At 49.5% G+C, this 12,043-nt stretch overlaps 1 protein-coding gene across 1 annotated transcript in view; it reads left to right on the forward strand.

Moving 5' to 3' along the window:
* The first annotated feature begins 713 nt into the window (after positions 1-713).
* ZCCHC2 (zinc finger CCHC-type containing 2) overlaps positions 714-12,043 on the forward strand; it is a 62,116-nt gene continuing 50,786 nt past the window's right edge. The window contains exon 1 of the mRNA XM_043559030.1: positions 714-2,191. Coding sequence (XP_043414965.1) covers positions 1,238-2,191 — 954 coding nt within the window. The 5' untranslated portion in view covers positions 714-1,237. The remainder of the gene's footprint in view (positions 2,192-12,043) is intronic.

Consider the following 12,043-nt stretch of genomic DNA (forward strand, 5'->3'; position numbering starts at 1 on the left):
AAATTATTTCCCCAAAGCGTTACAGATCAGAGGTAACCGTTAGGCCAGGGGCGTCCACATCAGCACGCCCCCCACTCCGCCCAGAGGCCGCGGAACTCCTCGGGTCGCGTCGCCTCCGCGCCCCCAGGGCCGCGCGTCCCCATCTCCGCACCTTGCAGCCGGCACACGCCGTGGGCGCTCGCTCAGCTTTGAGGCGTCCGGGCCCCCTAACCACAGCCACAATCCTGCCTCCCGAGCCAGTTCCCCGATCTGCAACTCAGAGAGTCAACACAACCGATCCTTGTGAAGTTGTGGTGGGAATTATGCCACTGCTGACTACCCGAAAGTCGGCCAGGCTGTGGAGACTGAAAGAGCTCGCCTTGGGTCAGCGCGCTCACTTCAGAAGAACCTCCACTCCTAGGACACGTTCAGTGCGGCGAACGGCGCTGGCCGAGGTGGGGCGGTGGCCCAGGCGAGGAGACAGAGCAGGGGAGTCAGTAGTCAAAAACAGGGCTAGGGCCCTTGGAAAACGTGAAATGACCCCCGTTAGTCCTCTCACGTGGACCTCGCAAGATACTCGCCGCGCTCGGCGCACCTAGCGATCCAGCCACCGCCCCACCGTCCCACCAACGTCCTACCCTAAGCTGGCAAAGACCAGATATTAGGACCGCGCGGAAGCCGCCGAGAGAGAGGGGCGGTCGCGTAGCAGTTGGGCGTGGCTTCTCGAAGAGGCAGCCCTTGGGGGCGGGGAGAACTACGCAACCGTCAACTCTGGCCTCTGATTGGCTGAGGTGCCTGCGCGGAGTCCGCAAGCGTCTCCGCCCGGCCCGGCCGCTCCTCCTCCTCCTCTCCCAGCCGCTGGGTCCACACCGGCTCGCGAGGGAACCGCTCAGGCGCCGCCGCCCCAGCCCAGTGCGGACGACGGGAGAGAGGGAGGAGGAAGGAGAATACACTCGCTTGCTTGCTCCCACCCGCACTCGGGCTCCTAGAGCCGGCGCGGAGCCCAGGGGGAGGAGCCGCCGCGGGCACGCCCCGCCTCCGGCCCGGGAAGACGACGCCAGCGACCCCGCCGGCCGGCCACCGCCCCCCTAGCCGGCCGAGACCCGCCCCCGGCCCCGGCCCCGGCCCCGGCCCTCCCCCGGCGGCATGGAGGGGCCCAGCTCTTGACGGCAGCGCCGCCGCCTCGGCCCCCGCCCCCCCTCCCGGCCCCGCCCGCCTGCCCGCCCCCGCTCGCATGTCCGCGCCGCCTTAGCCGAGGATGCTGAGGATGAAGCTGCCGCTGAAGCCGACGCACCCCGTGGAGCCGCCGCCCGAGGCGGAGGAGCCCGAGGCAGACGCACGGCCGGGCGCTAAGGCGCCGCCGCGCCGCCGCCGGGACTGCCGACCCCCGCCGCCGCCTCCCGCGGGCCCGCCGCGGGGCCCCCCGCCGCCGCCGCCGCCGCCGCCGCCGCCTCCCCGGGGGCTCGGGCCGCCTGTTGCTGGCGGAGCAGCGGCGGGGGCGGGCATGCCGGGCGGCGGCGGCGGGCCCGCGGCGGCGCTGCGCGAGCAGGAGCGGGTGTACGAGTGGTTTGGGCTGGTGCTGGGCTCGGCGCAGCGCTTGGAGTTCATGTGCGGGCTGCTGGACCTGTGTAACCCGCTGGAGCTGCGCTTCCTCGGTTCGTGCCTGGAGGACCTGGCGCGCAAGGACTACCATTACCTGCGCGACTCGGAGGCGAAGGCCAACGGCCTCTCGGACCCCGGGCCGCTGGCCGACTTCCGAGAGCCCGCCGTGCGCTCGCGCCTCATCGTCTACCTGGCGCTGCTGGGCTCGGAGAACCGTGAGGCCGCCGGTCGCCTGCACCGCCTCCTGCCCCAGGTGGACTCGGTGCTCAAGAGTCTGCGCGCGGTTCGGGGCGAGGGTTCGCGGGGCGGCGCGGAGGACGAGCCCGGCGAGCGCGGGGAGGACGGCGAAGGCGAGGAGGACGCAGAGAAGGACGGTTCCGGCCCGGAAGGCAGCGGCGCCGAGCCCCGGCCCGGCGGCGGGCTGGGCTTCAGGGCCCAGGAGGAACTGCTGCTGCTTTTCACCATGGCTTCGCTGCACCCGGCGTTCTCCTTCCACCAGCGGGTCACCCTGAGGGAGCACCTGGAGAGGCTCCGCACCGCGCTCCGCGGGGGGCCCGAGGACGCAGAGGTGGAGGTGGAGCCGTGCAACTTTGCCGGCCCCCGGGCCCAGGTAAGGCGCGCGAGCCTCCGTGCACCCGCGTTGCGGTCACCGCCCCGGCGGCCTCCCCGGCCTGGCTTTCGGATACCTCTTGGCCGAGCCTCAACCCGGCGCAGGTGGCTCGGAATACCCACCCCACGGCTCCCAGCCCGTAACACTAACTAATCTTCGTTCTGCTGGGCGGTTCAGTTCCACTCTCCCACCCTTCTCCCCCCCCCCCCCCCCCCCCCCCCCCCCCCCCCCCCCCCCCCCCCCCCCCCCCCCCCCCCCCCCCCCCCCCCGCCATGCACACTCAGGCACCCGCCATAACAGAATGCTCTAGAAGTCTCTTCCGTGCCGGAGTTGCCACGGGAAACATGGGGCTCTCAGCCCGGTCCCCCTCTCCGAGGCAAGGTCTCGGGACATTTTTGACTTGGAGCATCTCTCGCCCCAGGTGCTGGGAAAGGCAAAGCGCAAAGGAGACTATTAGCTGCAGTCTGGCCCCGGGCAGCGCCTTCTCTTTCTCGCCATCTGGCGCTCTGGTTACAGTTTAAAGCTCTGCCTTATCCCCTCGCAGAGGTGTTCTAAAGGTGCGCTCCCGGCGTGCTGCCCGTGTCTTCAGCACAAAGGGGCTCTTTTCGCTCCGGCAATGCTGAGTTTAAAGGGGTCGTAGGGTCTTTTGGCTCCTGATTCTAACTTGATGTTCCCAGAAAAAACCCTGAGGTGGAGAGCAGCGAATCGACTCAAACTGGATGGGTATTAGCGCAGGTTGTCTGGCTAAAAAAAACCAAACAACAACAACAACAAAAACTGTCTTAGAGCTGGCTGCTCACGCCCTTTACCTCTGGCATAATTTATTTTCTATCAGGCTTCAGTCTTGCCTACATATTTGAAGCAGGGGTATTTGTCGGGCCTTTAATGTAGGCATAAATGTTGTTTTCTAAAAGTTGTTAAACACCAAAATGTAGTCGACAAGAACCCAGGTGAATCACTTGTCTCAAACATAAACGAAGATGGAATTATGTAGAGCTGTAAAAGCATCTAATAATAATCTAGGCCCAATATGAAACCCTTGATCCTAACAACTTAATGGAGGGGAGGAGAGTAGGTTTCAGAGTAAAAACTGTGTGTGCAATAGAGTAAAAACTATGTACACTAACTTTATTTTCGTGGCGCACAGTTATTTAAAAGGTAGTAGTTTGGTTGCCATCCTTTTCAACTTAGGTGATCTCTAGGATGATCTACTGGAAAAGGGGATTTTTCCCTTTCCCTTCTTGAAAGTTAATTCAATTTATGTGTCTTATGTATCTTTCAGTACTCTGGAACTAAAACCGGACTTTGTAATTTTTCTAAGGGCTGTGTGGGCTCCATATCCATCGAATCGAGGAATTCAGGAGCTAGAAGGGATTTGGCAATAATCTAGGCTGAGACCCTCCTTTTTAAAATGAGGCTTCTATGAAGTGACTCACATTGTAGGATATATTTTATCCAACTCCAATGTAGTAATGCTACTACTCTATTTTCTTGGCGAACTTGAAATTTGGTCATGTAGTGTGTATTTACTAGTAATATGCAACTGTGTATACTGTTGGTAAAAGTCCTTTTCCACTCCTAGCCTACTCGCTAAAATAATTCCAAAAAGTCGTATAAGTCACTGTTAAAATTGGAGAAGAAAGCCTGAAATCAGAAGCAATACTTATGTCTTATTTTTTAAAATTTCTTATATATTGCCGAGATAATCTTAGATCGTAGATATAGTAAAAATGTCTCACAGTGGAACAGTTATATCATTCCATTCATATCATTCCCGCAAGGATAACCGATTTCTGATTTTAACTGCCAGGAGTCTGTTTTTCCTTTAAATTTTGCTTGTAATGAGAGGGTCTGAAGGCGACTAGAGAAGGGGAGAGATACGTGCAACCTAGAATAATGAGATTTTTATCTTGACTGCAGTGTGTGGCCTTTTCTGGCATCCAGTGAGTGCTGGGAGGAGTGGGCAAAGTGAGGTCGGGCACTCTGCCATTAATTTCAGGACATTATTTCTCAGGCAGTGCCCTGTGCTGGGGCCATCAGTTGAAATGAGTGAATAAATCATAGGGGATACACGTACTACAGGTGACGCTGAAGGCTATTTTTAGACATCGGTGGCGTGATGAACTTTTTTCTCGGTTAGCATAGGGTTACCGTAGCAAATCATTCGCGTCTCATTAAATTGTTCTGAGCCCGCACTTTCCGCTTGTTAGCGTGGACTCCGTGGCCCTCATCTGTGGCTTGTTCTGGCCTTGAAGACATTTCCGCGGATTTTGTTGCTCCCAAGCTGTCACTCTAAAGGCAGTTGATGGGGGTGGGTAGATTTGCATTTTCATTCGCTGCAGTCCAGACCAGCTGGTCCTCGGCCTTCCGCCGGCTGTGCGCGGCCGGCGGGAGAGGGCCCACCTCGGAGTCTGCAGCGAGGCGCCCGAGTGTGGCACGTCCCTCTCGAGGAGGCGCCGCTGCGCGTCCGAGGGCCCCCGGGTCACGCGCCGCCGCGGACAGGCGGACCCGTTTGGGGACCCATCCCTCGGGGCGCCTCCCCTCCCCCTCCCTGCAAGATGGCGGCTGCGGCCGCCCACGTGACTGGCGCGCCGGCCCCGCCCCTGGGGGGGCGGGCTGAGGCCGGGCCGCGCCTCCCGGGGGGCTCCCTTAGGCCTCCGAGGGCTAGGCCCGGGCGCGGGGCTGAGTGGAGAACCACGTGGACGCTGTGCTCCGAGCAAGGCAAGGGGAAATTCGTGTGGCAGCCTTTCATTGCCCCGGAAGTAACCTTTCAGACACGTGTGTAACTTTCCGCCAGGAATCATTCCGTTTCTTATTACTTTGATCCATACAAAACGCACATAAAGTGGAATTAATTTCCTTTTCCATTAGAATAAGTGTACTGGCCCGGAATAGCGTTTCTGGCTCTTTCAAGACTTGTATTCGATACCTAATATGCAACAGCTTCTTTTTGAAAGTTTTGTGTAAAAAAAACTAGTAGAATCTGTGCTTTAATACGAATTTTATGTTAATTATATGCCTTTCAGGTTGACCAGTGCCAGCAAGTGTGTGGTGACATACCGTCGTTAGGATGCAAATAGTCGAGGTGACAGTCCACAAACTTACCACTAGAATATGCTAATTAGTTCATTTTAGACAAATGAAAGATTTAAGTAGATATATTTAAAAGTAACATGTCTTGAGTTTTGTTATGTGATTTAGAGTAAATGTTACATTGGATTATAGCTTAAGTATTGCCTTTAGGAGACTTGTGCGTGAAGTTCATGTTCTTCAAGTGCTGTGGACTGCCAGTCACTTACATAAAATTCAACATACAGTATTAAGTGTTTTAGGAAGTTTGTGCGATTGACGTAGTTCTGTGTTAATAAAGTTACACACTGCATATGTAGCATACCTGGAAAAAATCAGTTTTAAAAATGGGTCCCTTATTAGTGGGGACCCAAACTTAGTGGTTTGTTAACAGTAGCAACAAAAAACTATTTTAAAAGATACTAGTTTTGTTGCTGTTTCATTGAAAAGAGGAAAGACCGCCAAGCTTCCTATCTTTGCATGCATAAGGACGCTCTGTTCATCAAAATGGATATTCTGCATTTGGAGATTTAGCCCCCAATGAACAGCACAAAGGCAGAAAAACATAAAATACATAAGCTATCATAGTAGTGGTTAGTGGTTAATATTGTTGGTATGGCTGTGTTCTCTGCAGGTCGTGTTTTCAGTATCCTCAAAACATAGTTGCTTGGCAGATAGCTTGAATAAAGCTTAGAAACTGAAATTTTCAGATAGTATTTAGTGCAGTAGATATTATTTAATGTTATTTGGACTCACAGAAAACATACTTGAATTCAAAAAAGTATTAAGTGGCCGTGGGTCCTTTCCTTAGAAAAATCAATCAAGATACTAAAAAAAAAAGGAAATTTTGCAAAATTGTGGCTTCCTCATGGCACAGGTGAATTAGCCACGTGGTACCTGACAGAGCAGTAATCTCAACTCATTTGAATAGAACACGTAGTGTACTGGTAGTGTTGGGACCTGGAAAAGAAGACTTCAAAAAGAGTTTTGGCATAAAGGCTCCTACTCTGAGATAACCAGCATGTGTATGTGGCAGCTATCCTATGAGAGCACTGTCTAAAAATAAGAGAAAAGTCAGCGGTCAGGATTTCTGCTGTTATTATATTAGGCACTAATAAGATGCTTTCTTTCTGAAAGTGATTTTTAAGAATGGCTCTAATCTCCCAGGTAGTAAATACTTTTATTTAGTTGTTGGCCACTGCTGGGGGATTTTTAAATGAACAGTGTCGCTGGAGCAGTGGGCGCTAAGAAGGCTTTCCTCACTCCTACTGTGGGGATAATAACAGTACTTAGGTGAGATTGTGAGGATTAAACGAACGAGTGCTTGAAGAATAACGTCTGACGCATGATCTTCAATAAATGTTGGCAATTATCGGTAAAAGTGAAGTCTTGTCTGGAGGGTGATGGGAGAAGAGTGGGTAGACCGTCTCACAGACTGGGAGTGGGGAGCAGAAGCAGCCGTGCCTTTTATAGGAAATTTTAGGTTGGTTTGGCTGCAGCGAAGTATACAAGCAGCTCAGCTAATAAATGCCATTTGAAAGAGGCTTTGAGAATATCAGAGTTAGTGATTATTTTAGTAGAAAAATGGGAGTGACTGAGATCCTCCACTGTGTAGGGAAAGTCTTTCTTAGACCACAGTAGGAGGAGAGGGTGGTGGAGATGGGAAGGAAGCAACTTCTTTTCCTCAAATTAACTAGTATGGTATATCTACACCTTTTATGATATTTTTGTGGGGCAGGGCACGGGAAGTGTGCCTTAGAGGCTACCAAAGGCCTTGAAGGGTGATAGCCCGTTTAGCACTAGACTTGGCTTAAATTCCTACTCTGCCGCTCTGTGACATTAACCAGGCTACTTAAGTCCCTGAGCTTCAGTTTTATCTTCGAAATGGGGATAGTAACTTTCATTTCAGGTTGTGGTGATTGCATTAATGAGATAAGATGCAAAATAATTCGCATCCTGTCTTGAGCATGAACGTTCTCTTGAGAATGATGCTCAATGCATTTTTCTTTTCCACTGAGATGCCACCATCCAGATGGTTAAATCAGTGGTTTTCAGGAACGGACGTGTTTTTTTTTCTCTTCACCACTTAATAAAAGTCCATATGATGCAATATTTTTCATATTCTCTATTATCATACCTCTAAATTGATTGGTGTTCAGGAAGGATGGGTAATTGGAAAGGTAGTGTTTGAGCCATGTATTTGGGGCTGTTATTTATTTGTTATTTTTATTTTTTTAATTAAGTAGGCTCCCTGCCCATTGTGGGGCCGGAACTCATGACCCTGAGATCAAGAATCATGTGCTCTGCTAACTAAGCCAGCCAGGTGCCCCTGGGGCAGTTATTTTTAATATTTACATTATAAAGATCCAGTGTGTTACAAATAAACCCAAAGGAAGCATTTCTCTGGGTCACAAATTATTGAAATACATATTTTCTCCATATTGGGTTTGGGGATAGGAATAGGGGAATATATGTATTCCATATTTGGATTATCATTAACTCCCAGGCAACCATACTTAAATCTTTATCCGGTTTTCACATTTAGCTAGGAAACTGGCCTATAATTTAAAGCTATTTTGCAGGTTTTTTTTTAAGTTATATGATTGTTTGTTACTTCAGAGCACAGCTTGGAATCCATGCACTTAAAGGAACGTTTTATACTTTTTCTATAGAAGCTATTAAATTGGCTAATTTTTAAGCTGATTATTTTTGTCTTTGAGGTATTAATTTTTTTTTTTTTCTTTTTGGTAAGAGCAAAAAAAGACCTGCACTACCCCGGAAGCAGACTGAGCTTCACTTTTATCAACTTTTTTTCATCATGGAGGACTTGTAACAGAGGATGCCTTGTCACAAAAGCCTCCTTCATGCAGTCTATGTAAACAGTCACTCTGGAAGCGTGTTTGTGTTTTAGGTGGCAGAGCTGCTGGGTGCCCCATAGTCCATTTCCCTTCTGTTCTTCCTATGCTCCAGGGAACATTTGGCCCCTCATTTTCCCCTCTAAATGTCTTGGCTCGTTCGGAGTGTTTCATGCTTATTCAAGAAGTAATTTATTTGAGGTCAGATTTAGGTTTTAAAAAGGTCACTTTGGCAAGTTGTTTGGTCTTCACAAGTTTCAGGCTGCTCCGAATAAAGTAGGGGTATCGTCGCCGTTTCTTGCATGTAATTGCTGTGAAGATAAACCTGATCACGTGTGTGAAAATGCTTGGCAGACAAGGGTGAGTTGTATATATCATTTGATCTGTCCATCGTTCAAAGAGGGAATAGCACAATTTGCAGTGGATGAACAGAAATGCAAAAGTTGGAAGAGCTGATAGGGTTTGGATTACAGGGGACCTTGACAGTCTGGTGAGAGGAGTAGGTTGTCAACACGCTGCTGTGAAAGCCATTGAGGAGACGTGTGCGCGCGCCAGTGGTGTGTCTTCCTAGAACAGCCACTGACGCTTTCTTTAAATGCGATGTGTGTGAAAAGCGTGAATCGTTGATTCAGGAAAAAAAAAAAATCTTCCAGGCTAATCTGGTTCTCTCAGGGAGCGATTTTACTTCTTACCACTCTGATTTGCTTGATGACCCTAATTCTCTTTTCCCCTCCTACCCTGAATCTACTCTTCCCTCATCCTTGCTGTCACCGTTCTCTCTTGGGACTTTATTGCTAACGGATTCCACTTCTGTCAGCCTTCCTACCTCTTACCTGTTGGAGGATACTCTTGCCAGTATGTCTTCCTAAAGTAGTATTTAATCATCTCACCTGCCTCACAGTGACGGATGGAGCCTGGCCTCCAGTAGGTCTTGGGACTCAAAATCCCTTTTTCCCACTTTTTTCGTACATCATGCCTCCCAGTCAGAGCTGGCCTATGGCATCACCTCTTGCATGGTGTTTTCTGGAATTGCGCCTGTGATTCTTTGCTGCTTCTGAATTCCAGTAACATGTATATTCTGTGCTGTAAATTTGGTACTTCTATGATTTTTTTCTGTTTTTTTTCAAAAGTATTACTTTGAAATATTTTTAACTTATAAAATTGACCTTTCCGCCTAGATTTTAAGTTCCCCAAAGGTTTAGACATCGTGTCCCTTTTTTTTTTTTTTTTTTTTTTTTTGGTCAGCATTGCATATATCATACAAAATCACTTAAAATTTCCTATGCTTAGGCTTTTTAGACATGGCTCTGAAAAATACCAATATGATAAATTACTTTAAAACAAAGTACATTAGGAAGTTGTTTTTTGTTTTTGTTTTTGTTTTTTTTTTGTCTTGTAGGACTTCTATTTTTCAGCTACTTTAACAGTATTTGTAGCTATATAGTCTAGGCACAACTTTTTTGGAAATCATAAAAGGAATTGCTTCTTTTGAAAAGCATAGAACAGTATATATTTGAATTGAATCTTCAATGAGGAAATGCTGAGTAGGTGTATTTATTATTCTTTTAAAATCAGACCGTTTATAGTCCAGATTAACTAAGTTATGTGTGTGTGTGTGTGGGGTATAAATTGGTGCAAACGTATGGATGATGTTTGATAGAATGGAAAAAGTCGTAAATTAGAAACCATTTTCTTATTTGAGTAGTTGTTCGTAGTTGAGTTCCAATTTATGATTTGTTTGAGGACCAGCAGGAGTCGGATACGGAGTTGAGATAGTACCTTGCTTAGGATCAGAAAATTGAAAACTTAACTTTGGTCACTGAAGTGAGCCATCTACAGTCTAAGAGTTGGGGAAGTTTTTGTTTCGTATTAGGAATATCTTGTTGGGATAGTAAAGAGACATGACGTTACCCCGATATAATTGTCTTTTGGGGAGGGGAGTATCAAATTATTGAAATGCACTGCTGGTCCTCGAAGCGACAACATGATCCCATAGTGTTTGGAGAGTACTTCTTGTGGAAGAGGCCATCATGCGTACAGAGAGGGTGCCTCATGGCAGCCGTGGTGTGTGGCTTTGTTAGTTAGGGAAGGTGCCTCCTCTAACAGGTGGCGCTAAACACAGTCCTCCTAATGCAGTGTTTCTCAATCTGTCATATTTACCAACCGATAAGTCACTGTCAGGGATCCTTTCTGAACTCTGTAAGCTTCCATTTCTGCATGCTTCCAGGAATGTTTCCCCACCGGAGCTGAAGGCTGTCCATACCTTTGTCCGGCCTTCCATACCTTTGTAGTTTGTGGTCCAATATAGTTCCCACCTGTCCACGTGTCGGCTGCACATGCCACCTACACATGGCGCTATTCACGTTGAAAGCAGCAACCTGAAGGCAGTTTTACAAGGAAAACCTCAAGGCCAGTGACGTTTTCCTGGAGTGAAAACTGCTGCCCTCGCTTGTCTTCCATTCTCCACTGCTCTCCTCCTCAGTAGCCTTCTTTATCAGCCTTCTTTTTTTCTTTTAATGTTTATTTATTTTTGAAGGAGAGAGCGAGGGAGACACAGAATCTGAAGCAGGCTCCAGGCTCTAAGCTGACAGCACAGAGCCCGATACGGGACTCGAACTCACAAGCTGTGAGATCATGACCTGAGCCGAAGTTGGACGCTTAACTGACTGAGCCACCCAGGCGTCCGCCCTTAGCATTCTTTTGCCAACTTCCCTAATTGCACATCCTACGAGTTCAGTTCTCTGGAAAAGACAACTTCAACAATTTTAATGGTTTTTACATTTGTAATGAATTCACAGAGTTCCGCAAAATGCACGGAAAGATACAGTGGTGTTCCCATCTGTCATCGTGCTCCACCCACCCAGTTGTAGTCCACCCCTACTCTGCACCGGTCACTGCCGTTAGTGCACAAGTGTCATGGTGAGGAGAACTTGCGTAGCTGCAGTCGCTGTGGCCAAGTCCGGTCTGGGGGCCGTGGTGGTAGAGAATACACGCGGGCTCAGTGAACTGTCTGCCCTCTCTCCCCGCCCCCATTCAGTAGCTAGAGTGCACTTACCCTGGTTTTAAGATGGTTCTTTCGGCCACATTCACCTTGATGAATCACCTTATCCCCACACTTGTAGCCACACTAAGTTCGGAAGGAAGTGAGGCTGCGATCCTAGCAGAAATGCACCTGGGCGGTCTCGGAGCGGCTGAGTGTCGCTGTCCCTCCTCTGAATGGTGCTGCAGTCACGGACGGTACAGCTTTCACACGCTGCTAACAGTCTCGTCTCTTCTCACACGGCCTCTACCTTTCCTCATGTGCTGGAAGGTGGTGCAGACAGAACTTTGGGTTGGGGTGCACTCTTTCATGGAGTAGACATGAGGCAGGCGCCTGCCTGGTCCTCCACAGCCTCTTCAAGAGGAGTGAGTAACTCTCACATCCTTCCCAGCTTCTTCCCTCTTTTTCCACCGAAATGGATAAAATTTGCCATCTCAGTATTGTTGCTAGTAACGAATCATTTTCTAGCATTCAAGGCTTTCTATGAATCTTGCATAAATAATAGCTGCTTTAGTTGCAGCCTTGGTTATTGAAAGAAGAGAGTTTAAAATCTGTAACTGTATAACAAGTTATCCCCAAACTTACTGGCTTAAATCAACACGATTTTGTTATGGTTTCTCACGGTTCTGTGGGCCAGGGATTTAGACAGGCCGCTAAGAGCAAGGACGGCTCGTCTGTTGTGGGGTGTCCGGAGATGCAGCTGGGGACTGGAGGTCATCTCTCAGTGTGGTCTCTCTAGCGTGGCATCCTCAGGGCAGTGGCACTTCTTACACGGTGTCTCGGTAGGCCCAGGCTTGCGAGGCTTCTTGCCCTGCCCTCTCCCATCCCGGAAAGTTCCTTCCCTCATTCTGTTGTTCACACAAGCCTCGAGAGCCAGCCCAGACCCGC

This window comes from Prionailurus bengalensis, chromosome D3, assembly GCF_016509475.1.
Source record: "Prionailurus bengalensis isolate Pbe53 chromosome D3, Fcat_Pben_1.1_paternal_pri, whole genome shotgun sequence".
NCBI classification, from domain to species: Eukaryota; Metazoa; Chordata; class Mammalia; order Carnivora; family Felidae; genus Prionailurus; species Prionailurus bengalensis.